At 46.6% G+C, this 26916-nt stretch overlaps 1 protein-coding gene across 3 annotated transcripts in view; it reads left to right on the top strand.

Moving 5' to 3' along the window:
- The window catches only part of SDK1 (sidekick cell adhesion molecule 1), a 941791-nt gene that overhangs the window by 672223 nt on the left and 242652 nt on the right, over positions 1–26916 (top strand). For all 3 annotated transcript variants that reach the window (XM_037813737.1, XM_037813739.1, XM_037813738.1), the window contains 6 exons: positions 11799–11910; positions 12583–12773; positions 19882–19965; positions 22688–22882; positions 25122–25238; positions 26377–26544. In XM_037813737.1, the coding sequence (XP_037669665.1) occupies positions 11799–11910; positions 12583–12773; positions 19882–19965; positions 22688–22882; positions 25122–25238; positions 26377–26544 (867 nt within the window). The remainder of the gene's footprint in view (positions 1–11798; positions 11911–12582; positions 12774–19881; positions 19966–22687; positions 22883–25121; positions 25239–26376; positions 26545–26916) is intronic.

Raw genomic sequence — 26916 nt, 5'->3', positions numbered from 1 at the left:
ATTTACCCCACCTTAGCTGCAGTAATTCCACGGCTTAGGACTCTGGGTTAACTGTGAACGTTTCCCTGTTTGAGGGACTTGGCGGTTTTTAAATGATCATTTTAGTTAAATGCAACTTAGTCCCCTTCTCCCCCCTCAGCCTCTTCAGTGAGTGCAGAGACATGTGGGGGGTTGTGAGCGCAGAGATACAAGGGGGGAATTGTGAGTGCAGAGACACAAGGGGGGAGTTGTGAGTGCAGAGACACAAGGGGGAGTTGTGAGTGCAGAGACGTGGGGTGTTGTCAGCACAGAGGCACAAGTGGGGGGTTGTGAGTGCTGGGACATGTGGGAGATTGTGAGTGCAGAGACACAAGTGGGGGGTTGTGAGTACAGAAACAGAAGGGGGGAGTTGTGAGTGCAGAGACACAAGTGGGGGGTTGTGAGTGCAGAAACGGGGGAGTTGTGAGCACAGAGACACAAGTGGGGGGTTGTGAGCACAGAAACAGAAGGGTGGAGTTGTGAGTGCAGAGACACATATGGGGGTTGTGAGTGCGGAAACAGAAGGGGGGAGTTGTGAGCGCAGAGACACAAGTGGGGAATTGTGAGTGCAGAGACACAAGTGGGGGATTGTGAGTGCAGAGATACAAGTGGGGGGTTGTGAGCGCAGAGACACAAGTGGGGGTTTATGAGCGCTGAGACGTGGGGGATTGTGAGTGCAGAGACACAAGTGGGGGGTTGTGAGTGCAGAGACACAAGTAGGGGGTTAAGAGTGCCGAGACATGTGGGGGATTGTGAGTGCAGAGACACAAGTGGGGGTTGTGAGTGCAGAGAAGCAAGTGGGGGGTTATAAGCACAGAGACACACGTGGGGGGACTGACCAGGACACGTGCCACTCCCGTGCGCTCTGACTTCTTTATTCTTGTAACTGCAGACACCTCGTCCGCAGTATTTGCCTTTCTCCCCAAGAAGCTGCTGAGGCCCGTTCGTTGCAGACGTCTCCAGAAATCCTCTTTGATTCAGTGCCTTCTACCAGCCCCATAAAACCAGCCTGGAAATGTTCAGCTGAGAAAGTTACAGTAAAGGCTCAATTAAAGGAAATGCTTGGGGGAAGGACTGTTCTAGTTAATTTAATTTTTGGTTAACTGAGCACAACCAGAGTTTTTATTAGGAGGAGACAGCATTATGTAAAAAGAAGATTATTACCTTTGGATGAAGACTTTCCTTGATTTAAACCGTCTCTCTACCATTTGAAGCCATGTGACTGAGGCCTGAATTTTCTCATCTATGGAAGAGTGATAATAATAACTGTCTTATTGGATTGTTGTTAGATTAAATGAGGTTACATATATAAATCATTTAATGAAACATGTAGTGTCTCCATAAGCTCATTCCCTCCTCTCTTCCCATTTTGTTTCCATTCTTCTTGGAAATAGTTCTGACTCCACTGACATATGGCTTTGCACAAAAATGTTTTGCTAACGCAGGGCCTTAGGGACAGGGCAGTAGGGGCAGTGGTGGTGGCAGCAGCAGCTCAGTCTCCTTACTGTAGCATTTGTTGAGTGCTAGTTCGATCTCACATACTAAGGAAAATAACAGAAAAGAAGAGGTTGTTTTCTTCTTTAAAAATGCCCTGATATCCTTCTTGGCATCTTTCTGCTAAAATTGAATGTGGAAATAATTTGGTAGAAAATCAGTATGACATACTAAAAATGGGAGATGGTGCACTTGTGTTTACCTCCTCTCATTAAAAAAAAAGTAAAACCCACTAAAAAGCAGTTAAAGAGTAAGAGTCTTAGGTCCACAAAGACAGAAAGAAAAAGAGTGGGGCCATTACTGAATAAGGAATGGAATATCTCAAAAGCACGTCTCAGGTAGAGGAATGAGGCTCAGCAGGAAGGGGGTATCAGTTTCTGACACCTAGAGTGGGCTTGGTAAAAGAGGGGCAATAACGTTATGACATAGAGCTAAACAGGCATTCATTAATGACTTGTGTATGGAACAGTCAGACTGCCAGCAGGCAGGCAGGCAGGTAGGCAGACAGGCAGGCAAGTAGGCAGGAGGTAGGCAGGTGGGTGGGTAGGCAGGTAGGCAGACAGGCAGGCAAGTAGGCAGGTAGGTAGGTAGACAGGCAGGTAGGTAGGCAGGTGGGCAGGTAGGCAAATAGGTAGGCAGGTGGCGGATAGGCAGGTAGGCAGGCAGGCAGGCAAGTAGGCAGGTAGGTAGGCAGACAGGCAGGTAGGTAGGCAGGTGGGCAGGTAGGCAAATAGGTAGGCAGGTGGCGGATAGGCAGGTAGGCAGGCAGGCAGGTGGGCAGGTAGGTAGGCAGACAGGCAGGTAGGCAAGCAGGCAGGCAGGCAGGTAGGTAGGCAGGCAGGCAGGCAGGTAGGCAGGTGGGTGGGTAGGCAGGCAGAGAGACAAATAGAAGTATTCTTCTCCCCTGACAGCATAGAGATTATTGCACTCTGGGATTTAGAGTCTCTTCAGAGTAATCATAACTTTCCTCTCTGAGGTGAAGTTTCCAGTTGACAAGCCAACTGTACACACCTCCCAGTCAGCATTTTATTTTATCATTCGTAAGTATAAAAGGATATTTAAAGATCAGTTGAAGAAACCTTCTTAGAAATATATCAAGTTAACAAGTAGGGGTGGGAGGAGATCCCAGGGAAAACAGATAAATTAGAACTTCAAAAAGTATTTAAACCCCAGAGAGATTTGGGGATATATTGCATCCATAAAACAAGAATGTCATGCTATGAAAAATGGACAAAGAACAAAAGATTGTCTTGGTAATTACGATATGATTGCTGAAATAAAAATTCAAAAGATTAGTTGGAAGATAAAGTTGAGGAAATTTTCCAAAATTTGGGGGGTGGGGGTACATTAGAGAAATGGAAGAAACAGTGGATCAATCCAGAAGACCTAAAATCCAAAATCCAACCAATAAGAACTCCAGAGAGAACAGAGAAAACAGAAGGCAGAGAATTATGAAGGAACTAATGCAGAAGGAACTAATTATGAAGGAACTAATCTTCAGATTGAAAGAGCCTGACAAGAAACTAGCACAGTGAGGAAAAAAAAAAAGAATGCCACATACATTTTAATGTCAATTATATGGAGAATACCCCCAAAATTTTGTAGAAAGAAATAAAAAAGCAAACAGGAAAAGATCACCTACAAATGAGAATTGAAACGTGTATCAGACTTCTCCTCTATAACATGGAGCACTGGAAGAGAGAAGAACAATGTTCTCAAAGTTCCAAGGCAAATTGGATTTTCTGCCCCATTAACCATGTGTGAAAATAGAATAAAGTCATTTTCCATCATGCAAGAACTTGGAAATTTTACGTTCTCTGCACACACTTTTCTTAGGAACAAAGTGAGGACATAAACCAACACGGAGGGACCAATGAGTTTCAGAAAACAGTGGCTAGCATCCGAGGAAGCAGTAAGGCCGGTCCCAGTGTGACAGTTGTGCAGCTAGTACAGATGAACAGGAGGAGGCAGTGAGCGTGTGGCATGTGTGCACGGTATAGAAAGGCTGGAAATGAAGTGCAGCGGCTCCCCCCATCTGCCCCCAAGGCAGTCTCTTCTAAATTGTTTAACCCTTTATTCCAGTATTTAACTCCAAAGTGCATGTAACTCTGAGAGCAACTGCTTAAAAGAAGAAAGTAAACCAGCATTATGTACTAAAGTGAACACTCTCCTTGCTGTTCGGAGATCTGGCTTCTAAATGCTTGTGTAAAATTTTACTGAAATGCTTTTACAGCAGTTTCATTGAAAACACCTGCCTGCAATCGAAAGCTAAAAGTACCTGGTTTTGGTCTTGTGGTAGTTTCCGTGTGTCGAATGTACCTTTCCAGTGTCCTCATGTGTGTACTGCAGTCACTCTTTCTGAGGATGATCAGTGTCAATCTGCATCTCTTTCATCTTCCGCCTCTCCAGTAAGCGCTGTGTGAGTTTGGATGTAAGTAGCAGGAACAGCAAAGTCAGGGTTAGAAGGGCTGGCTCCGAGAACCGTCTGCCTTTTACTGACTTTGAACTGAACAGGCTGGTCATCCCCCCTTGTCATCTCAAAGGGCGGGGATAAATTCAAGTCATATTTTGGTCTAAGCTACAGTGGTTAAAACAGCATGGTACTGGCCTAAGGATAGGCATACTGACCAATGGAATTGAATTGAGGGTTCAGAAATAGACCCTCAGATCTATGGTCAGTTGATTTTTGACAAGGCTGCGAAGTCCACTCAGTTAGGAAAGAATAGTCGTCTTCACCAAATAGTGCTGGGAGAACTGCATATCTGTAAACAAAAGAATGAAAGAGGACCTCTATTTCACACCGTATACAAAAATTAACTCAAAATGCATCAGAGACCTAAATATAAGAACCAGGACTATAAAACTCCTAGAAGAAACTGTAGGGAAGCATCTTCAAGATCTTGTGGTAGGCAATGGTGTCTTAGACTTTACATCCAAGCACAAGTAATGAAAGAAAAAATAGATAAATGGGAAATGGGGCCTCCTCAAAGGTCAAAACTTCTGTGCATCAAAGGACTTTGTCAAGAAAGTGAAAAGACAAGCTACTCAGTGGGAGAAAATATTTGGAAACCGCTTGTGTGGGTTTGGATATATTAATGTCCCCCAAAATGCAATGTTCTTTAATGCAATCTTGTGGGGGCAGATATATTAGTATTGATTAGGTTGGAATTTTTGGATTAGGTTATTTCCATGTAAATGTGGCCCCACCCACTCAGGGTGGGTCTTGATTAGTTTACTGCAGCCCTATAGGAGCTCAGACAGAAGGAGCTCTGTGCTGAAGCTGAGAGAGACATTTTGGAGATGGCCGTTGAGAGCAGACTTTTGCTAGTCCAGAGTTTGCTCCGGAGAAGCTAAGAGAGATGAAGCCCAGAGTCTGTCCTGGGATATGCTAAGACAGGACCCCTAGGTGCTTAGAGAATGTCTGGGAGAAAGAATCAAGAATGCACAGGAGCTGAGAGAGGAGCTGAAACACAACCCAGGATCAGCAGATGCCAGCCACGTGCCTTCCCAGCTAACAGAGGTTTCCTGGACACCACCAGCCGTCGTTCAGTGAAGGTATCCTATTGTTGATGCCTTACCTTGGACACTTTATGGCCTTAAGACTGTAACTTTGTAACCAAATAAACCCCTTTATAAAAGCCAGTCCATTTCTGGTGTTTTGCATTCCGGCAGCATTAGCAAACGGGAACACCACTTATCCAATAAGGTTTTAATATCCAGAATATATAAAGAAATCCTGCAACTCAACAATAAAAAGATAACCCAGTTAAAAAATGGCAAAAGACTTGAATAGACAGTTCTCCAAAAAGAAAACAAAAATGGCTTTAAAAAGCCCATGGAAAGATTCTCAACATTACTAGCTATTAGGGAAATGCAAATCAAAACCACAATGAGATATCATTTCAAACCTACTAGAATGGCCACTGTTAAAAAGGTGGATGTGGTGAAATAGGTACACTCATTCATTGCTAGTAGGAATGTAAAATGGTGCAGCCATTGTGGAAGACAGTTTGGAAGTTCCTAAAGAAGCTGAATATAGAATCACCATATGATCTGGCCATCCCACTACTCAGTGTAGACCCAGAAGACTTCAAAGCAGGGACTCAAGCAGAAATTTGCACATTGATGTTCCTAGCAGCATTATTCAAAAATTGCCAAAAGATGGAAGCAACCCAAGTGTCCATCAACCTATGAATGGATAAACAAAATGTGGTATGCATACAATGGAATATTTTTCAGCTGTAAGAAAAGAATGAAGTCCTGTTACATGCTACAACATGGATGAACCTTGAAGACATCATGTTGCATGAACTAAGCCAGACACATAAGGACAAATACTGTATGATTTCACTGTTATGAACTAATTTTAATTGGCAAACTCATGGAATTAGAGTCTAGAATATAGGTTACCAGGAGATAGGTTGGTGTTGGGGAATGGGAAGTTGATGCTTAACTTATAGAGACTCTCTATATAGGCTGATGGTAAAGGATTGGAAATGGTTGGTAGTGATGGTGGCACATTATTGTAAGTGTAATCAACGGCCCTGAACTGTATAGGTGAATGTGGTTAAAAGGGGAAACTTTACGATGTATTTTGTTACTAGAATAAATATTGAAGGATAAGACGTAGGACTGTACAACATAATGAACCTTATTAGAGACAAAGAATTATAGTTAATAGTACAAGGTTCTTTCATGAATTGTAACAAGTGTATGACAGTAATTAAGGTGTTAATAATAGGGAGGTATATGGGAAAAATAGATAAACCTAATGTAAACTATGGACAATAGTTAACAATACTATTTTAATAATCTTTCACCAACTGTAACAAATGTAACTACTGTTAAAAAATAGTACAATTATAAAAAAGTACTATCAACAATTGTAACAGGGAGAACCTAAGATGGTGGCTAGGAGAGACAGGGCAAAAAAACACCTCTGTGAAAAATACTACACAAAAGCCAGAGAATGACCCAGAACACCAGTTCCAGTGAAGCACCAGCTGGACAAGGTCTGCTAAATCCACAGGGACCATGCATTTGGTGAAACTAGGAGTCTGCATTCTGAAATGAGTGAGTGAACCTGCTGAATGTCCAGCAGCCATGCTGTGGTGTGGGGAAACCATGGGTTGGCGTTTGGAGGCAAACTAGTTCTTTTTTAAAAACCCAAAAGCAGCTGCAGATACGGCAGCGAGAATCACACAGTGAGGAACGGCAGGAATGGGCTGTGTGAACGCCTCATTATCTGGCATGGAAGATAGCCTTTCATGGACCCGCTGCTGATTGTCTTGGGGCGAGGAGGGGAGAGGTGAGCCAAAAGGAGAAAAAAACCATGCCCCTTGCAGCCATCTCTCCGGTGGACTGGGAACGCTCCAGCCTGGTGCTGGAGCCACGGACCAGAGCCGCACCAAGGGACCCAGTGTGACGGGAAGTGTTTCCCACAACACTGCGCACACACCACAATATCAGGCGTGGACAGTGGCCTTTTGCACACCCACAGCTGGTTGTCCCGGAGCTGGGAAGGCGGAGCTGTGCAAAAAGGGGGAAATTAACACGCCCATGTAGCCATCTTTACAGCAGGCTGAGAATGCCCCTGCACGGCCCGGTGGCCCAGGGCTTCCCTTGAGGGATGGTGCACACTTGTGACATAGCACAGCCTTCCCCCAGCAGAGGGCCTGGAAGGGAATGGCTGGGAAAAGGGAACCACTTGGAAAACCCAGAGACCCTAAACCAGTACCAAGGACTTGTGGGTCAGTGGCAGAGACAATCTGTGGCAAGACTGGAATGAAGGTTTAGACTCTTGTAACAGCCTTAAATCTCCAGGAACACCTGGGAGGTTTGATTATTAAAGCTGCCCTGCCTCCCTAACTGCCCAGACACATGCCCCATGTTCAGGATGGACAGCACCAACAACACACCCAAACTTGGTGCACCAATTGGACCCCACAAGAATCAGACCCCCACACACCACAAAGACAAAGTTGGGGAGAACTGACTTGAGGGGAATAGGTGACTCACAGATGCCATCTGCTGGTTAGTTAGAGGAAGTGTATGCCACCAAGCTGTAGATCTCACAAATTAGAGATTGGGGTTTGAATAATCCTTCATATCCTAAAAGAACACTACTGAATAAAGCAAATGCCAAGAGGTCAAAAACAACAGAAAAATTTAAAGCATATGAAAAAACCAGACGTTATGGATAACCCAAACCCAAACACCCAAATCAAAAGATCAGAGGAGACACAGTACTTGGAGCAATTAGTCAAAGAACTAAAGGCAAACAATGAGAGCATGGCACAGGATATAAAGGACATGAAGAAGAGCATGGCACGGGATATAAAGGACATGAAGAAGACCCTAGAAGAGCATAAAGAAGAAATTGCAAGAGTAAATAAAAAAATAGACGCTCTTATGGAAATAAAAGAAACTGTTGACCAAATAAAAAAGATTCTGGATACTCATAGTACAAGACTAGAGGAACAACTCAGCAACCTCAAGAACCACGGAACAGAAAATGAAAGAACAAAAGAATGGGGAAAAAAATCAAAAAAATCGAAATGGATCTCAGGGATATGATAGATAAAATAAACCATCCAAATATAAGGCTCATTGGTGTCCCAGAAGGGGAAGAGAAGGATAAAGGTCTAGAAAGAGTATTCAAAGAAATTGTTGGGGAAAACTTCCCAAGCCTTCTACACAATATAAATACACAAAGCATAAATGCCCAGTGAACTCCAAATAGAATAAATCCAAATAAACCCACTCCAAGACATATTCTGATCAGACTCTCAAATACTGAAGAGGAGCAAGTTCTGAAAGCAGCAAGAGAAAAGCAATTCACTACATACAAAGGAAACAATGTAAGACTAAGTAGTGACTACTCAGCGGCCACCATGGAGGTGAGAAGGCAGTGGCATGACATATTTAAAATTCTGAGAGAGAAAAATTTCCAACCAAGAATACTTTATCCAGCAAAACTCTCCTTCAAATTTGAGGGAGAGCTTAAATTTTACATACAAACAAATGCTGAGAGACTTTGCTAATGAAAGACCTGCCCTACTTCAGATACTAAAGGGAGCCCTACCAACAGAGAGACAAAGGAGAGAGAGATATAGAGAAATTTAACAGACATATATAGAACATTACACCCCAGATCACCAGGATACACAGTCTTCTCTAGTGATCATGGAACTTTCTCCAGAATAGACCATAGGCTGGGACATAAAAGAAGCCTCAATAAATTTTTAAAAAATTGAAATTATTCAAAGCGCATTCTCTGACCACAATAACCATCAGAGACTTAGAAAATTCACAAACACCTGGTGGTTAAAAATGAGGGGAAGATGAAAACATTCCCAGATAATCAAAAGCTGAGGGACTTTATCACCAGTCGATCAGTCCTATAAGAAATGCTAAAGGGAATTGTGCAGGCTGAAAGGAAGGGGCACTAAACAATTGACTGAAACCACATGAAGAAATAAAGATTTCCAGTAAAGATCACATGGTAAATATAAATACTAATACTACTGTATTTTTTATTTGTAACTCCTCTGTTTACTTCCTACAGGATCTAAAATACATAAAGTGTCATGATAAATCATTGGTTTAGTACTCAATGTAAAATGTGTAATTTTTAACAAGAACTACATAAAGGTGGAATGGAGGAGTATAGGGACATAGTTTATGTGTCCTATTGAAGTTAAGTTGGTATCAAAGAAAACAAGATTGTTATAGATTTAAGATGTTAAATTTAAGCCCCATGGTAAACACAAAGAAAGTATCAGAGAATATGATCATAGAGATGAAAGGTAGAGTATGGTTTACGAGAAGTGGAGGAAGGGGCAATGGGGAGTTAATAAGAAATGAGTGTAAGGTTTCTGTTTGGGGTGAAGGGAAATTTCTAGTAATGGATGGTGGGAAGGTGATGGCTTTGCAACATTGTGAATGTGATTAATCCCACTAAATGGAATGCTTGGGAAGGGTTGAATGGGAAGATTTATGTGTAGATATGTTTCCACAATTGAATAAAAAGACAGTTTAAATAGATAATGACAACTCAATGCCATAGATGATCCTGGATGAGATCTAAGAATAGAGGAGAAAAGGCTCAAAAGGACAATTGGGATATAAGGAAAAAAATGAAATATAGAATGTAAGCTTGATATCAATGTTAAATTTCTTGAACTTCTTAACTACTCTTAATGTGATTACATAAATGAATATTCTTGTTCATAGGAAAGTATATGTGAATTATATTATTTGTTCAAGGATGTGTGCAACTTGCTCTCATATGTTCAGAAGATGGAGCAATAGGTGGATGATAGGGAGGGAAAGAAAGAAATGGTAAAGTGACAAAATATTAAAGCTGGTAGATCGGGATATTGGTGGAGGAGGGTTGGGGTATGCTGGAGTTCTGTGTATGGGGTTTGTATTATTTTTGCAACTGTTCCTGTAAGTTTGAACTTATTAAAAAAAATCTCATAAAAAAATTGTAACAAATGTTCCACACTGTACTTTATGCCTGATTGTTCTGAAAACCCACAACTTCTCTAATAAAAAAAAAAATATGTTTAAAAGTCTTGTTTTATATGTGCTTAAAATCTGATATGAATAAAAAAAACTATTGCTTTGCATGAAATAAAATTAAAGTTTCTCCGTTTTATCCACGTGGCTGAAATTCACTGTGGAGCGGCAAATGCAGCGTTACCTTCTGCTCCTTTCTGAGACATGTGATGCTCAGATGTGGGGCTTATCTGTTTACTGCAGAGACTCTTGGGGTCAGCGTGAAGTCCACAGGCTCACCTGGTGGCCACTGTCCCCTGAGGGGTGACAAGTGCAGAGCAGTGATTAAAGCCAGATTTGCACCTTGCCCAGTGTCCTCTAGCACTCAGCTATTTGCAAACGTGAGCTTCTCAGGGCAGGTGACAGGCAGGTGGTTAATCGATGGTGTTCGATTAGCACCTGTTGCCCCAACACGAGTGTCTGTGCTCCGCCAGCTCCTGGAAATCCGCTAGCCAGCTCGACAGTCTCTTTAATTTTGTAAACGGAGAGCACAAAGGTCAGATCTCCAGGACAGGTGAATCTCCAGCAGGCTTTCCCGAGAAGCACTGGAGCACGGGCTTCCAAGGCCAGGAGTTGGGGAAGGAGGGAGGCGCCAGGGTGGCCCTCAGCCTCTCCGAGAGACCCAGTGACAGGTGAACATCAGCCTCACGCCAGTTCAAACAATGGAGAGCTTTTTTAAAATGTATCTGTCGATTCTACCTGCATCTATTTTTTATTTGCACAAACCTTTAATACAAAAATCACACACCGGTTAGGCAGTGAAAGCCAGAACCGAGCTGGGGGAAAGTGGTGCGGAGAAGAGGCGGCCCCTCGTATCCCCGTGGCCGCCCCTCGCTGGCCTCTCCGCGCCCCAGACCGGCCCGGACCCTCTCATTCGTCCAAGGTCCCTGCAGCGGCTCAGCCTGGTGGCCAGTGTCTCCGGCCTGAAGGGCTAAGAGAAGCATTTCCCATTTGCAGTTGTTTGAATTTATTTTCAGCTCGAGTCTCTTCCATCCCCATTTGGAATTCTTGATTGACAAATGTTTGCTCCTTCTTCGTTCCCCCACATAACCAGTAGCAAAGCAGATTGTGAGTGGTTTAATTTTGATGTTAAGTATATTTTAAAGAAAAGTGGCAAAGATGTGTCATGTTTTTTTCTCCCTTTTCACCAGAGACATGAGCTCAATTACTTATGGTTTGATACATCACAAAACAGATGGATTCAGGGTGTTTACATTTAGGAAAAGAAGGGGGGACTAAAGCACTGACAGAGTTGACCGCTGTTAACCGGAGTTGTGAGAAAGCTGCTCACGTATATGCCCAGCAGGCATGTTAAACATTTGTGGAATTGAACAGATTTGAAAACAAGGGGTATACAAGGTAGCTCAATAAGAAAAATCTTCAATTAATCTGAAAATGATACCAGAAGGATTTTTGAAAATGCTCAACAGTTGAAAGTCCTTTCGCTACAGGGTACCCGGGCACTAACACAATGCCCTCTGTTAGAACTTTCCAGCCGAGCTGCATCCTATGGGCCTGTGGCTTAAGCGGGAGGATTCCTGCTACGCCCAGACACCAGATCTGTAACACCTGACAAAGACCAGAGACGTGACCACACCGGAGGGGGTTCGAGCAGGGTTTCCAGCGGTGTGGCTTGGCAAGAGCTTCGAGTTGTATTGTTCCGATCACCGTGCCTTATATCCTTAGAAGATACACATGAGCACTTTTGTTTTCTTTTGCCACAGGAGATGCTGGCATGCCCGAAACCATGGCCCCGGTGATCGTGATTCCTCCAGGCAACAGAAGCGTGGTGGCTGGAACCAGCGAGGCCACCTTAGAGTGCATAGCCAATGCCAGGTACGGGGCGCATTCGTGACGCAGGGAGTCCTGATAAAAATAAACACAATAGGGCCCCTGCAGCAGAAAGACAAATTGCCCACACCGAGCAGCTTACCCTCCCAGCGGCGGCGGTCTTGTTTGCCCAGCTGGGCCATGAGTGTAGCAGCCCTGGGCAGATGGGACCTGGGCAGGACGACCCTTTGCCGAGCCTCGTGCTGCAGGGGGGCCGTAGCTGCCAGCAGTGGGGCACCGCTGAGGGCCTAGTGAGGAGGATGGAAGAGCGGACGCCCGGGCGCAGCAAGGGAAAGGGTCAGCTCTCTTCTCGGCACTCCTAGGTGCTCTCTGAGCAGTTAGTGTCGCTCCAGAATGGAGCCTCCGTGTAGCAGTGTTGCATAGTTGTATTTATTTTAAATATTCTTTTCCTGAGCAAATGGAATCATTAGCACTTACAGTCCATTGCCACTGCAATTAGCTATCCTTGCTCAATAGCCCTTGAGCAGAATGTATCCTTGGTGCATGCCGGAAGGAAGTAGAGTCATATCTGGATGGATTTGTAAATGTCCATTGTTCAACCTGTCCATGGATCCTGGTAGAGTTAGCTTTGTTGAGCATGTGCCAAACGCCTGAAATTATGATCACTGCCATCCATCTGATTCATGGTTATTGCCACGAATGCCCTTTGTCCTCCAGGCCTGTGGATGAGCTCACTGTGACCTGGAAGAGAAACGGGGTGAGAGTCACCAGCGGGCTGCACAGCTTTGGGAGACACCTCACCATCAGCAACCCCACGTCTGCCGACATGGGCATGTATGTCTGCGAGGCAGCCCTGCGAGGCAGCACCTCGGAGCCAGCCAGGGCACAAGCCTTTCTTTCCATCACAGGTAACGCTCGAGCGGGAGCTGGCGTTTGTCAGCACCCACAGGTTCCATCCCCACCCTCAGGGCGCCACGGACACAAAACCGTAACAGCTATATTTCTCCAACTTGGTTTCCAACTCAGCAAATGGAAGTGAAGTTGAATTCATCTTCCACATTCATCCTATTTGGAATGAATTTTGTTTAAAAATTTTATTTAAAATTTTTTTGTTAAAGAAGTTGTGGGTTTACAGAATAATCATGCATTCACGATTCCTATAAACACCCTGTTATTAACCCCTTGCATTGATGTGGAACATTTGTTATGATTCATAAAAGCACATTTTTATAATTGTACTACTAACTTTGGTCCATGGTTTAACTTAGGGTTCACTGTTTGTTGAGTGTAGCTCCACGGATTTTATTTTAATCTTTATTTTATTACCATATATACAACCTAACACATTCTGTTCTTTTCCAAGAACACAATGTCGTTAAGTCCAGGCTTTGGCAAAGTGTTGATGTACACCTCCAAGTAAGGTGAATTCAGTCACAAAGCTTGGAAAAGAGTGGTGACCTTCTTGTCACACACAGCACCGCTCCATCCCGGCCCTGCGCCCCAGCTTCTATGCGCCTCTTTTCACTACTGCGATCCGTGCTCCACGATTATCCTATTCTTGTTGTTAGACCCAGAGGAAAGTTAAAAACTGTTGAACATTCCTTTCATTAAATTAAAAAGTGAGAAAATGGGCTAAGTGTTATTGTCAAACCCATGAGAAAGAGGAGATAAAATTAACTGCATTTGGGTTTCTTAGCTCTAAATGCTGGAAAATATCGGTGTTTGGGAAGTATCCCCTGTACAGTGGCTAAGGAAATCCTCAGTTCATTATTAGCTTATGATAAGAATGCATTCAGCTATGAGACAAGTGCCTTCATTAATCTCATTGTCCCAGCTATGCTAAAACTTTCTTTTTACTGAGTGGGTGTGACACCCTAGCAACCACCTGTTTTCCAGAGTGGGAGCTGCCCCCACTGCTGACAGAGGGGTGCCTTCGAGGTTGGCTTTGGGCTGGACAATCCCTACTTCATCCCTCCTGACCAAGAAAAAGAGAATTAAGAATAAGAAAGCTCGAATAAGCAGAACCCCTTCTGAAAGCAAACGCTCCTCAACATATTTTCACGTTTGCCACTTTGCCAAAAAAAATGCACGCTCACATTTTCATGTGAAATTAGCAGGAGCATCAAGCAATACTTCATGACAGACAGTTTGCCTTGAGAATGCCACATTCCTTCATGTCACCCTGAGTATGACTCTGCTAAATACAATGCAAAGCAAACCTGTCAGCCCCTCTGAAGGAAGGGTAAGAATTTTTAAAGGACAGGAGGAAGCAGGCTTTGGGTCACAAATCGTTGATGCTGCAGGAGGGGCCTGAGCTGGCTGCGGTGCTGCCTCCCTGTTCCTAATTTAGCTGTGGGTGTGACTACCTTGCCCAGCATCCTTTCTCAGGATCCGTCCGTAGCTATTTGAGCCTGGCACATTACAGGATGAGCCAAAATTAAAATTTGTGATGTGTAAATCTCTAGTAAGCAGAACTATTTTGTGTTAAAACATTTTAAGATAGTTTAAACAAGAGAAGAAATTTATCTCCCTATAAACTAGGATGCTTGTTTCAATCATAATTCCCTTTTAAAATGTTTAAAACTAGCATATGATCTTTGGCTTGGCACTTAAAGCCAAATTCCAGAGCAGATTGTTACTGTCTTCTCTAGAGTTACTGTCTGTGTTCTGACTTTTAAAGCACATGAACACACTTTACCTGATTATGATACTGATTTAAATCCCTTTCTATTCAGAAGACTTTGCTGTGACAGGTAGAGTTTGTCATTTAATCATACCAGCAAAGCACTGGAGAGTGTCTCTGTCCGTTCAGCGTGATTTAGGTTTGATTATAACCCCAAACCCAACAACCATGGAGGGAATCCCGGGAAATGTTGTTACCAGTTTCTCAGGGCTGTAACTGGTGAGACTGTGAAAAGAGCTGTAGATATGAGCATGCAGATGGAAGGAAGCAGAAACAAACTGGCTTCCAATTACTTTCATTTCCTCGTGATGAGACGGGACAGACTTGCCGTGGTTTACGCCGCCGCCGGCTCGCCTGCTGTACTGCTGACGGCCCGTGGCCTGCACGGAGCCCAGAGGTCTAATTCCAGCAGGATCATGCGTGCCGCTGCCCCTCGTGGCTCCCCACCACCCGCCAATAATGCCAACTCCTTAGCCTGGCATCAGTGTTCCCGGCTGCCCACCTGCAGCCTGGTTTTGCTGCTGTTTCCCCAACTGTCCCCTGTCCTTTCCCGACCTTCCCCACTGCACCGTCCACGCCTGATCTCTGCTGACACCCCCACCCCACACCACACCCCATCCCCCCTCCGGCCGTCACTGCCCACCGTTCCCTGACTCTGTCTCTGCCCCACCCTCGGCCCTTGTCTTTCCGACATTGGACAGCCAGCGCTGCCTGGCCTGGCCTGGCGCCTGGAGCCTGCTCTGCCTGGCGGCATGGCAGGATGACCTGCCGGGGATGGACGCCCCCAGGAACAGCCCCTGCCCACGCGTGATGGGTGTTGTGGGTAAACTTCCGCACTCCTGCAGTGCCTACGGTGGGAGCCAGTTCCCAGGCCTACTTCCCATCCTGGCTTCCAGGGTCCCCCAGGGGACTCGGTCACCCCTGGAGGTAGGCGGCTGATACTCTTTTCCTGCTGGCTTCCCACTCCCCTCATGGGGATCCCTGCACCCACCCACCCCCAAAACACTGCTTACAGTTGAGCCTGGTCTGAGGGTCTGCTTCTGGGAGACGCCACCCCAAGACGGCGGCCATGCTGGTCACCTCGTGCACCGCCGCTCCTCGTTAGCACGGCCTGAACATCCCTCAAGGTCACCCCGTCGGTGAGCTCTCCAGAGAGGACGGTGGTCCTCAGCCCCTCCCCACAGCCTCCGGACACACCGGTGGGCAGCGCTGCGCGCTGCGTGCTCACATGGCCTCTGGAGACCGATGGTTCGCACTCGTGTTGCACCGTTCACCAGCTTGAACAAGCGCCTTTGCCTCTGCCAGCCTCGGTTTCCACATCTGTAAAACGTGGAGAGTGTGGAGAGCAATGCCAGTTCAATTGTGAGGATTCCTCAAGATGCACGAGAATGGCAGTTTCGTTAGCTTCCGGCTTACCTCTGTCATCACATATGCTACGTGGTATTAGTTATCCACTGATAAGTCGTTCAACAACACCCATTTTTGACATTTGCTGAAATCGGAATGGTCTCGCAACCAATAGAAGCATTTTTTTCTGGATGATAAAGCAGTGGTGCCTCTTGCCGGTGCCCTCGGCGTCGTGGCGACCGGGAGAGGCAGCCCGAGTGTCTCCCGCAGCCGGACGGTCTCGGGGGTTCCCTCGTCACCACAGCGCACCCCTCCGCGTGCTCCCCTGCAGCGGCCATCCCGGCGGACCTCATCCCGCTCAGAACAGCCACTGCGGGAGAAGACGCAGCACAGAGAGAGCCTCTCAGCTGTTCCGATGTTCTAGACTCAGAAGGCTCCGAAACCCAAATATTTTGACTAATTACTCGCACCTTCCCTTAACTGATACCAAGATACCTGTGAGAAGGTGTTCTAGAGCTACACCGTGAGGTCTCCTAGGGCCGGGCCGAGCACCTCTTACACGGTTTGTATCTCAGCCTAGAATTCCTGCTGCCCTCCCTCTTCCCCGCCATCATCAAAGCCAGCAGCGGCGGCTGCGTCCTCAGCCCCGACCTCCTGCCCTCCCTCCCTCTCCTGCTTCCAGCCGGGGCACGTTCTCCAGGATGCACCCAGATAACCCGGGGTGCAATCACCCTACTTCAAGATGCATAACCTCACTCGCACCTGAGAGGGCCTTCCTGCACTCAGTGACGTCCTCACGGGTCCCGGGGTTGGAGCGTGGCCATCTCAGGGAAGGGGGTTCTCCTACTGCACGGACAGAGGCCCTCGAGCGTGCGTGATGCTGGCAGGCTGAGGGGACGGCGGGGGCCTGCCTGTCCCACTGAGATGGTCACTTTGGAGGGGAGAGGCTGGCAGAGCATGGTTTGGGGGCTGCCTGGGAGGAATTCTCACCTCCCGCTCAGATTGGGAACTGGAGACTGGAGCTGCTCCTGAAAGCAGCCGCCTGTGGCCTGTGGGCAGAGGGGAGGGTGACCCCACCGTGCTGCCTTTCCACGGACACCCTCACGTCACACAAGAGGAAGAGCACATTTTCCTGCTGTCTTCATATTGTTTCAAAGAAGATAAAAGTGTTCGTCTCAAACCCCGGTTTTGTTGGCTGCAGTTGTGCGATAAATTTTTAAAGGTCTAGCATGTTCCTATGATGGCCATGTACCATTTTTAGAAAGCGTCGTTGCCAATTAGATAGACATGCACTTGCCCACTCGCCTTTTGAAGATTAAGTGGTTGGAAAAGTCTATGCACAGGGTGACTAATTCAAAACTCATTTGTTTTCACCCAGTTCAGCTCACAGTTCCAAGTCTGACATGCCTGGTATTTTCCCCCGTGTTTTCCTTGTAGCAGACTAAGTGTTGAAGACAGCTGGGGATGGAGAGAAGAGTCTTCCCAGCTGGGTTCATGTGAAAGGTCAACACTGAGAGAAACTGTTCACATGGAAGGTGGAGGAAGTAGTGAAATTAAGATCAGGAACGGCCTGTGTCTTTGGGGCCTCTGGCAGCTCCAAGCCTCTCTGCTTGCTCAGCCACCTGAAAAACGTTCTGGAACAAGGCAAGGGCATGAATAAACGAGCAAGCATGTTCACCCGTGCCATTCCCGCCTCCTAGTCGCGAGCCAGTGAACTCCCCCGGGCTTCGGCTCCAGAAGGGAGAGCCAGCGCTCCTTTGCAAGCGTTGGCAGGCCGCCATCCTGGACTTGCCCAGGCCTGAAGAGCTGGCAACTCAGGTTGGTGGTTGTGGATGTACGGAGGGAGGTGAAGTTCTCCCGCCGGGCAGCCGTGGCGTGCGCCAAGCTCACGTGGTAACTGGCTGCAGTGGGCGATGGCAGTGCTTGGTGAGGAGCCGCGTGGGTGGGGCCTGCAGGGCCAGCCCCCACGTCATCCTGTGCTCAGCCCTCCTCAGCCTGGGTCACGCAGAGAGGACCCCTTGTCTCTACCCCAGATGGGTCCCTCCCTGGCACTGGGGGGCACTAACGTGGAGGGGAGCAGCCGGCAATGGACGCCAGGGTTGCCATCCAGAATCAACACCACCCAGCATGCGTCTGGCCACATAGGTGTTGAACGTTTCTGTGCTTTGGTTTTTATTATCAAAATGGAGTTCATCTATGCTGAGTGCAAAAAGCCAGTTCTGAAAAGTAACCTGTTGTGTGAGCCCATTCATATAACATTCTTGAGATGACAAACTTACAGAGATGGAGAACAGATCAGTGATTGCAGAGGGGTTGGGGGTGTGCTTTAAAAGGGTGTTGGAACTGACTGTGAGGTGGACACACGGTCCTGCGTGTGTGATAAGATTGCCTAGAAGTAAACACACACAAATGAGTACAAAGCAAAACTGGGGAGATCTGAATAAGATAGAGTATGTTTGCATCGATATCCTGGTTGTGACACTGTTTCATAGCTTTGCAAGATGTCACCATTGGGGCAAACTGGGTAAAGGTGCACAAGAGCGCTCTGTTTTATTTCTTACAGCACATGGGATGCTACAGTTATCTCAAAATAAATTGTTTAATTAGAAAAGGAAAAATGTAATTAATCATAGGCAAATGTTGATGCTTTCGCTTTATTTTTTCCCTCTTCCCATCATGTTCCTTTAATCAGGACACGGCGGTAGATATTGATTTGGCATTTGTTGACGAATGCAGGGTACACCCTGCACAAACGGGCCTCAGCAGGATGCAGCGACTGTGTCGTTAGAATATAAATAACGCTGCCACCGTTACTATTGATTAAGGGAACGTGACTGAATGGTGACTATGTGAGTGTGCAGTGAAGATCAGCTTGAAAAACATAGCCATTAAATCTTGGCACTATTTCTTTCGGCCTTGTCCACACACAGAAACTGAGCTGAGGATTCTGCCTCCCACTATAGGGAATGTGCAGCCACTGGCCCAACCAAAGGGAACAATTTCCTGGCAGATCATTTCTGGGTAATTACCAAATGAGTCCACGCTTTGCCTCCATTCAGAAACCTTCAGCATTTTCCCTTTCATCATCTCTTTTTCCTATTTTAGGTTCCACTCTGTTTTAAAAATGCAGTCAATAAAGGAGGCATGCCAAGCTATATTATCCACACGCAACACAGTTGCAGTGAAAACAAACTACTCGGGAAGACAGTGCCCAGAAATTAATTATCACACAGAAAGTGAATACAGCAGCCTTTCGTTATTCTGATAACGAAATCACTCCCACCTTAATATTTGATAAACTTGGCCATGCCACTGTTGAATTTCTACTGAGTAAACTGAGAAAAATATTGCTGTTTCCTCTCCAAGGAAATTCATTGTTTAGTACAACCACTGTCGGTCGCTGTTGCTGAGTGGGTGGGTGTGTGTCTAGGAGTTCCCTTTGGTACTAAAGATGTATGAGAGCCTCTCCTTTTTTTTTTCATTTTGCTATTATTTTGCATTCCATTGAAGTACTGAATCTATATTTTAGAGAAGGAGAACTGTTAAGACTTCTAAAACATGTTAATAGGCTGCAGTGTTTCCCTGAAATCGGCCTGGTGGTTTGCTGTGGCACTTTGACGTGCTTCGTGAGTTGGTGTTTAGTTTAGATACTGAAGTAAACTAGCCTATAAAATACTGTGCTGTAAGTATAAACCTTTATGAACCTTGTGGGGTAGTCCTTCTAAAATGTGAATTAATATATTTCATGCTTCAAGCCCATAAACTCAAAAATAGCCATTGCCTAGTATTAATTTGCTTTCCAAAACCTCAGAATATAAATTGCCTTTGGCTGTCACTCTCTGAATTCTGAGTTTGTGTTAACAATAGAAACTAAGGATGAACTTTTTAAAAATAGTTTTTAAAAGGACCTCAAACTATTTAAAGCTATTAAGATCTTTTGAAATGCACTTCTTTTGCTTAGGGGCCTTTTTTTCCCTTACTTACAGAGCCGCCCTATTTTACTGCTGAGCCAGAGAGTCGGATTTTAGTTGAAGTGGGAGAAACCGTGGACATCATCTGCCAAGCGATGGGTGAGTACAGAGAAGCTGTTGAACAAAGAGGAGTGAAAATGATATTTTTCCAAGGCAGGATTTTTTTTTGGAAACGTGGAATGTGGATGATTAGGAAGAGAGTGGAGTTGAGCAGAGCTCCTGGGTGTGTGACCTTGTGGAAGGTATTCGACCTTGCTGAGCTTTGGTTTCCTCATCTGTAAAACAGGGAGAAAACTTACCCCATAGCCATGTCCTCTTGCTTCCCTTGGGATGCTCAAAGTCCCGCAAAAGCTTGGCCCCTTGGGGCAGAAAATTCATCCTCAGACTTGGGGTGGCCAGGGCTGGGGGCCAAGTCCACCTGTAGGAAGACAGATTGTTTCCAGTTGTTTAAACAGGGACTCGTCCTACTGGTTGGCCTTCTCAGCTTTGCTCCTCAGGTAACCCACTCTCTCGCCCATCCCTTTGTCACTGCCTGCCCACTGTGATGTCGGGCAGCACTCGTATAAGACAGTTTCACCTCAAAGCTGTGTCTAGCCCCTGTAGGCATCACGAAATGAGCAGACACCAAGTGAAAGCCTATTCTTTCTCCTGCACCCCTAAGAGCTTGGGGGGTAAGGAGCACACGCAGTTAGGAAGCTCTTCCAAACAACTCCATAAGAAAGACATTATCACCTCGCCGTGTGCGTGAGAGAACCCAGCCCAGGGTGGAGGAATGGCCCACGGTCCAGGCCATGAAGGTGAAGCAAAATGCTGTGTGTAAAATCTTCGCCCAGTCACGGCCCAGCTTGTGGTAGCTGCTTGTGAAACATTGGTTAAGTGACTTACCTCGGGTCACACGGAAACAAACCCTCTTCCATCTGCTCATCCAGGATGCTGGCTCCCCAAAAGCAGGGCCCACCGAGTGTCCAAGGGAGCAGCGACAAGGGGAGCGGTCTTCTCTCATGTCCGAAAGTGACCAGTGGGCCCCTGAGCAGTGTTGGTGGTGAAGGCAGAGCAGCCCCCAGCACAGCCCCTTCCTCGTTCCCTGAGCTCTGGGCCCGGCCGTCCTGCCCAGAGGACTTAATTAGTCGTGGCTCTGGCTGCTCGCTCCTGGTTGGCTCGCCATGGCCGTTTTCTGCAGATCCATGCGCTCTCCTTTGCTCTCACTCGGCTAATTCAGTTGCAGGGCAGGTGGGTTCGAGGATGAGAGGAGATCTTATGAACCTAAATAGAAACATTTTCCCCACTGATAGGGCACTGTTCTTTTTCTTGCATAAACACTAGCTTTTTAAGGCCAACAATTCCGTGATTGTGCAGCCATAAAATATTTAAAGAGCTTATATTTTAGAAATGAAAGTATGCAGTGCTGCGGGGGATAAGATTTCTGTTTATGACATTATATTGCCCCCAAATAGAAACACTCCTAGTTCCCCGTGTACCAACAATTATTTCTCAATAAATGACAACCTTGAACTCTCCCTTTGACAAGAGAATGCTCTCTTTTTTTGCATGATTTCTACAGGGTAAACTGCATTAAGTACAGTCTTATAAATATATATTAAGCAGGTCTTTCAACATTGCATTCCTGTCAGATAATTTCCTTTCTCTTAATTTTGACAGTGAAACTATAGCAGCATATTGAAGTAGTTATCTGTTATGGCAGCTACGTCTTATAATTGCTATTATGAGATTTTACATGAATTGGTTATGCTTTTACCCTGAAATGGATTTTTTTTAATTTCCTGAACTAATGAAAAGTGACAGGAAACATAATTAAGGCAAAGAACAGAATCTGAGAATGCATTATCTTGAAATAGTCCATGACATTAACTTTATTTATTAAAGAAGACATCTTACAACTACATAGTATCTTCAATCAAGGGGGTTCAGTGTACTTTTCACTGCAAATCATGTTTTATTTAAGTCCGTTTTATATAAGTCCGTTTTACATATCGGGAAACTGAGGTGCAGCACCCTCAGATCTAGAGCTAAGCCTCGGTATTTCTGTGGTTTTCACACGAGCCTGCCATATTTCTGGGCTTTCTTAACCTGTGTGCTGTGGTCTGGTGCTACATATTGTTTCTGCTCTACCCAACTTACCCTTCCTGGGTGGGCTCGACCTCCTTGGTTTCAGGAAGTGTCAGGAAGAAGTCACAAGAAGGTGACCCTCCACCGTTGCTAGAAGCCCAAGCCGCCCTGAGAGGCTGGTGAGGGGATGAGTCAGTGCGGTGTGCTCCAGGCCACCAGGCTGCTGGGAAATGGCTTCTCCATTGCCTGGGTTACATGCACTGACCACAGCCACATAGGGGTCTGGCAACAGAGGGTCTCATGGTCTCCAGCCGAGGACAGTCCCTTTCAAAAACAACACAGGTTCTGCCCTTATCAGCCTGCCCTCTGTCCACTGCCTAGACCCCTCCCAAGCCTGGCCCTAAACCTCCCTCAGGTGGGGTGAGCAGGACTGCGTGCGGCCCCACCCTGACTGCTTTCCTCGGTGACTCGAGGCCTTGTTTTCTCTGTAGTCAGCATGAGACAGGGCACCAGTCAAGCTCTCGGCCGTGCCCTTGGCTCGCTCAGCTCTTGAAGTTCAGGAATGGGGCTGCTCCGGGCCCCTCCTCAGCATCCGGCCTGTCGGCCAAGGCGAGTTCTCCTGCACCCAGAAGTCCACACCTCGTAGGTCTCCTCTGCCGTTAACCAGTTGCTTTCCATGTGCTCCTTACGTAACCTCAGGAATTCTCAAACTTTCAGCTGCTTTTAATGCCCGTTGATTTCTGCTTCTACGCAGGGGTCCCTCTTCCCGTCCTTCAGTGGTACAAGGATGCCATTTCCATCAGCAAGCTCCAGAATCCTCGATACAAAGTGCTCTTGAGTGGAGGCCTCCGCATCCAGAAGCTGCGTCTGGAAGACTCTGGAATCTTCCAGTGCTTTGCCAGTAATGAAGGAGGGGAGATCCAGACCCACACCTACCTGGATGTGACCAGTGAGTACTGCCCCTCAGAAACCGGCAGCCTGCTCAGCCCTCCGAGGTAGATGGGCAGGGGCAGTGGCCAGAGGTGACCAGCTGGGGAGGGCCGGAACCCTGGGCTGGGCCCACAGGGAAGCTGCCAAAGCCCACGGGCGGCTGGACGGCCCTTTGTGTCACCAAGCCCTGTTCTCGTGGAAGCCACGGCGTTTTCAGCAGAAAAGCATCTCCCACTTTCTGGACAGAACCGGAAGGAGTGCTGAGTGAACAGCTCACTCCTAATCTTTTTCTTTTGACTTTTTGGCCATCGCTTATATTCACTTTCTATTTTAGTTTTATTGCACAATTATAGTTCTTTTGTGAGTTTCTTTTATTATCCCATTAACAGAAACACATTGGCACTCTTTCTTTGAAAAATAAAATAAAGGTAAAGGTTTCATTGCATCTGTAGGTTTCCTTTTTAATCTCCCATAGTTGTAATATTGTTCTTCTGAAATGAAGTAGAATTTAGTGATAATGAAATTATACCTTTCACTTTTGTCCTTCTTGGAGCAAAATGCCAACCTCCGCAGGTGTGAGAGCTGTTTGAGAAGGAGAATCAGTGTCAGTGTGCAGGTTGGATGGCTCCAGTCAGCCAGGGCCTGGGAGGAGAAGCGGAGTACCTGCTGACCCGCTCGTTGATTTTGGTGAAGGCAGGGCCACGTCCTTGAACTTTCCCCAGAGGTCAAATTTCACTTCATTTCTCTCAGCCTCAGTTCGCTCATCTGGGTAAATAGAACCAAAATGTGTAAAGAAAGGGCTATGTAACTTTGTTGCCATGGCAACAGGAGGGTGAACAAGTAAATAAATGATAACAATAATGTTAAGTTACCTGTTTGGTAAATACAGGGTCTTGCAGAATGGATTTTTTTTTCAAATTTAAACAACTTTCGTGAAAGGAAGTACGATGTGTGTAAACATATCAACATTTATCCGTTCTCCTGGCAAACGCTGTGGGGCCCCCGTGGAGGCTCTGGGGACCTGGCTCTGAGGGCAGGTGGGAGCCCTGAGCTTACAGCCGGAGGGTCGTGGGGGAGGAGGGAGGCAGCAAAGGACAGGTGTGGTCACCTGGAGGAGGGTGCCCTGAAGAAAGGACAGGCCGAGGCCTCGGAGTGACGGGGGTCTCCTTTCCCCTGGACAGCCGAGGCGGGTTTCTCTGCGGTGACTCTCCAGCCCTAGGGCTGGTCCTGCAACACTGGGGGCGAGCATGTCGCAGAGGCCAGGCCCTGCCTGCGAGGGAGCGAGCTCGGGGCGTTTGCAGGAGCCTCGAGGGTGGAGCCTGATGGAGAGCAGGGGCAGTGATAGGACATGGGCCGAGGGCTATGCGGGGGCTTTGGGGAGGGGAGTGGGCTGATGCCACTCGTATCTGAGACGGCCGCCCCAGTTGCTGGGTGGAGAGTGGGCCCCGAGGGCAGGGTGAGGGCGTCGAGGCCAGTTAGAAGGCCCCTACGCCATCCAGGCAGCCCCTGGAGAGAAACACCCGCCTGGGGACGTGCCCTGGTCTGCAGGGAAGCCGCCTGCTGGAGGAGCGGCCAGGCCTGGGTCTCCGAGTCCTGCCACTGCTGCCCCTGGGCGGGGGTGGGGGGCTTTAGCCTCGGGGGTCCTCGCAGGAGATGTGGCAGATGCTGCTCCCTGCCGCACAGCAGAAGGTGAGACAAGCCTTCGCTGCAGCCGAGCCTGCTCCTCTTCATCGGACTCGGGCCGCCACGGCCCTGGCCACCCTGGGATGCCAGGTCACGTCCCAGGGCTGGTCCTGAGTAAAGCCCTCGAAATCTCTGATTTCCAACTTCAGAATAGATCCCACAAAGTGCCAACACGCCACCTTTTGGATGACATTTAATAGTCAAAATGAGCTTTTACTATTTTTCTTTAAAAGGCTGAAAGCAATTTGTTTGATTTATCTAAATGAATACCCTGCTTCTCTTTAATGTTCACCTGAAACTGTTCTTTGTGGGCCCTGCCTCTCCCACTTTTGTATCTGTTAAGACATGAGGCTGTGTTTTCTCTTTCAGTTGTCAACAAAGATGGGTAATTTCCAGGCAATGGCTAATGAAAGGTTACAGTTGCTTCTGAGGGTTTTCAGTTTTCGTCGCTACAGTTCTCTCTGGCTGGTTCTGTAACGTCCAAATGGGCTACCCCACGAGGCCGCTCCAGCAGGCAGTCCGAGCCTCTGAGGGACAGCTCACAGATCATTTTGCTGTTTAACTTCTCCACCCAGACATTGCTCCGGCGTTCACACAGCGGCCAGTGGACACCACGGTTACAGACGGAGCCACAGCCGTTCTCACATGTGAAGTGTCCGGGGCTCCGAAACCCGCCATCACGTGGAGGAGAGGTGAGTCATGTCCTGCAGCCACTGTAGCCTGACCAGTGAGTAAGGGAACCACAGGCCAGGGGTCGGGCTTCATTATTCTTGCTCGCATCCATTCAGTCATTCAGGAGAGAGGAAGTAAGGATTTATTGAGCACCTGCCAGGTGCTCGCTGATGGGGATGCAAGGATGAGTAAGACGGGCAGGATGCTGCCTTCAGGAGCTGGCAGTCTAGAAAAGGAAACCGGCATGAAATATGACGTCCCCTTGGCCTGCGCCTCTGTAGTGTGCCTTAGGCCCCTTGGGACCCCGTGGAATACTGGCTGTTAGATTCGGGGTAGATCTTCTATGACTCAGGTTTCCCAGTTGCAAAAGGAAGGAATTCTTCCCTGATGGGAGTCAAAATCAACAACCATCTTTGTTTTTAAAGATACTCTTCCTGTGGGATTGATTTGCATCCTTCCCAGTTTGACGCAGGCGAATCTGTCATTTCCCCCAATGCTAAGCGCTGGGGAGAGTGATGTCACGTCACAGGCTCACTCTGCAGCCCCCACAGCGTCTCACACAGAGCTGGGTGCAAGGCACATGCTTAGCCAGGTCCCCCTAAGTTTTGTCAACTCACATAGATCAACTAAGAATGCTTGGTGAGCTATAGCTGGATGAAACTTAAAAAGAAAATTTTTCTCACAGTATCGGAAAAACCCACGGTGGCTTTTCACATCTTAAAGGTAAAATTCTTGCACTCAGAACATGGTTTATAAAGAACCAAGATCTGGAACACTAGCAGAAGAGGGGCGGGTTTTTCTTTTTCTATTTTTTTCTTCCCTAGTTTTGAAAGTAATATTAGCTTCATATAGAATACTTTCAAATGCATAAAAAGAAAAAGAAAAATCAACTACGATCACATCACACCAGCATAACAATCATACACATGTGTCATAATCTTTTTAACCAAATCTCTCAGTATTGGACCATTAGGATGTTCTTGATTTTTGTTACTATAAAAAATACTCAAAGAAACCACATCAGTTCTTTTTGTGCATAAAATTTTTAGTTCATCCTGATTATTTCCTCAAGTTATTTTCTTGGTAGTGGCTACTAATTATGTACATTTCTTCCAAGTGTTACAGCTCCAATATTCCTGTTTTTTCTGCGATTCTTAGGGAGCCAGATTTTGGCCAGTGGCTCTGTCCGGATTCCTAGATTCATGCTTCTTGAATCGGGGGGTCTTCAGGTCACCCCCGTCTTCATCCAGGATGCTGGCAACTACACGTGCTACGCCACCAACTCGGAGGGCTCTCTGGACGCCTCGGCGACGCTGACCGTGTGGAGTAAGGCGCCCACACCCGGGAACGCGCCGTCCGGGCCGGGGCACATGTCCGCGCGCACTCTGTTAATCAAGGAGAGCGAGTATTTACCACTAACTCACAGAAATCTGTTGAGTACTTAACCTTTTATGCATTCAGAGACGTAATGGGGAGATTTCAGGAGAGAGAAAAGATTAATTTAAAAAAAATCTCTTGAGTAGGGATATTTTCCCAAACCAGCTCAAATAACTAAATTGATGTGTGGTTAGTTTTACAAGAGTTGTATAAGAAAACTAGATTGAGAATTACAATCCTAGGGAAAGATTGTTTTTCTATACTGTCATCATTATCAATGGAAACACTTATATTAAGTATGTTGGGAGTGAATGGAAAGAA

This window comes from Choloepus didactylus, chromosome 21 (assembly GCF_015220235.1).
Source record: "Choloepus didactylus isolate mChoDid1 chromosome 21, mChoDid1.pri, whole genome shotgun sequence".
In the NCBI taxonomy this organism is placed as follows: domain Eukaryota; kingdom Metazoa; phylum Chordata; class Mammalia; order Pilosa; family Megalonychidae; genus Choloepus; species Choloepus didactylus.
This window is presented reverse-complemented; position numbering and strand designations above follow the sequence as displayed.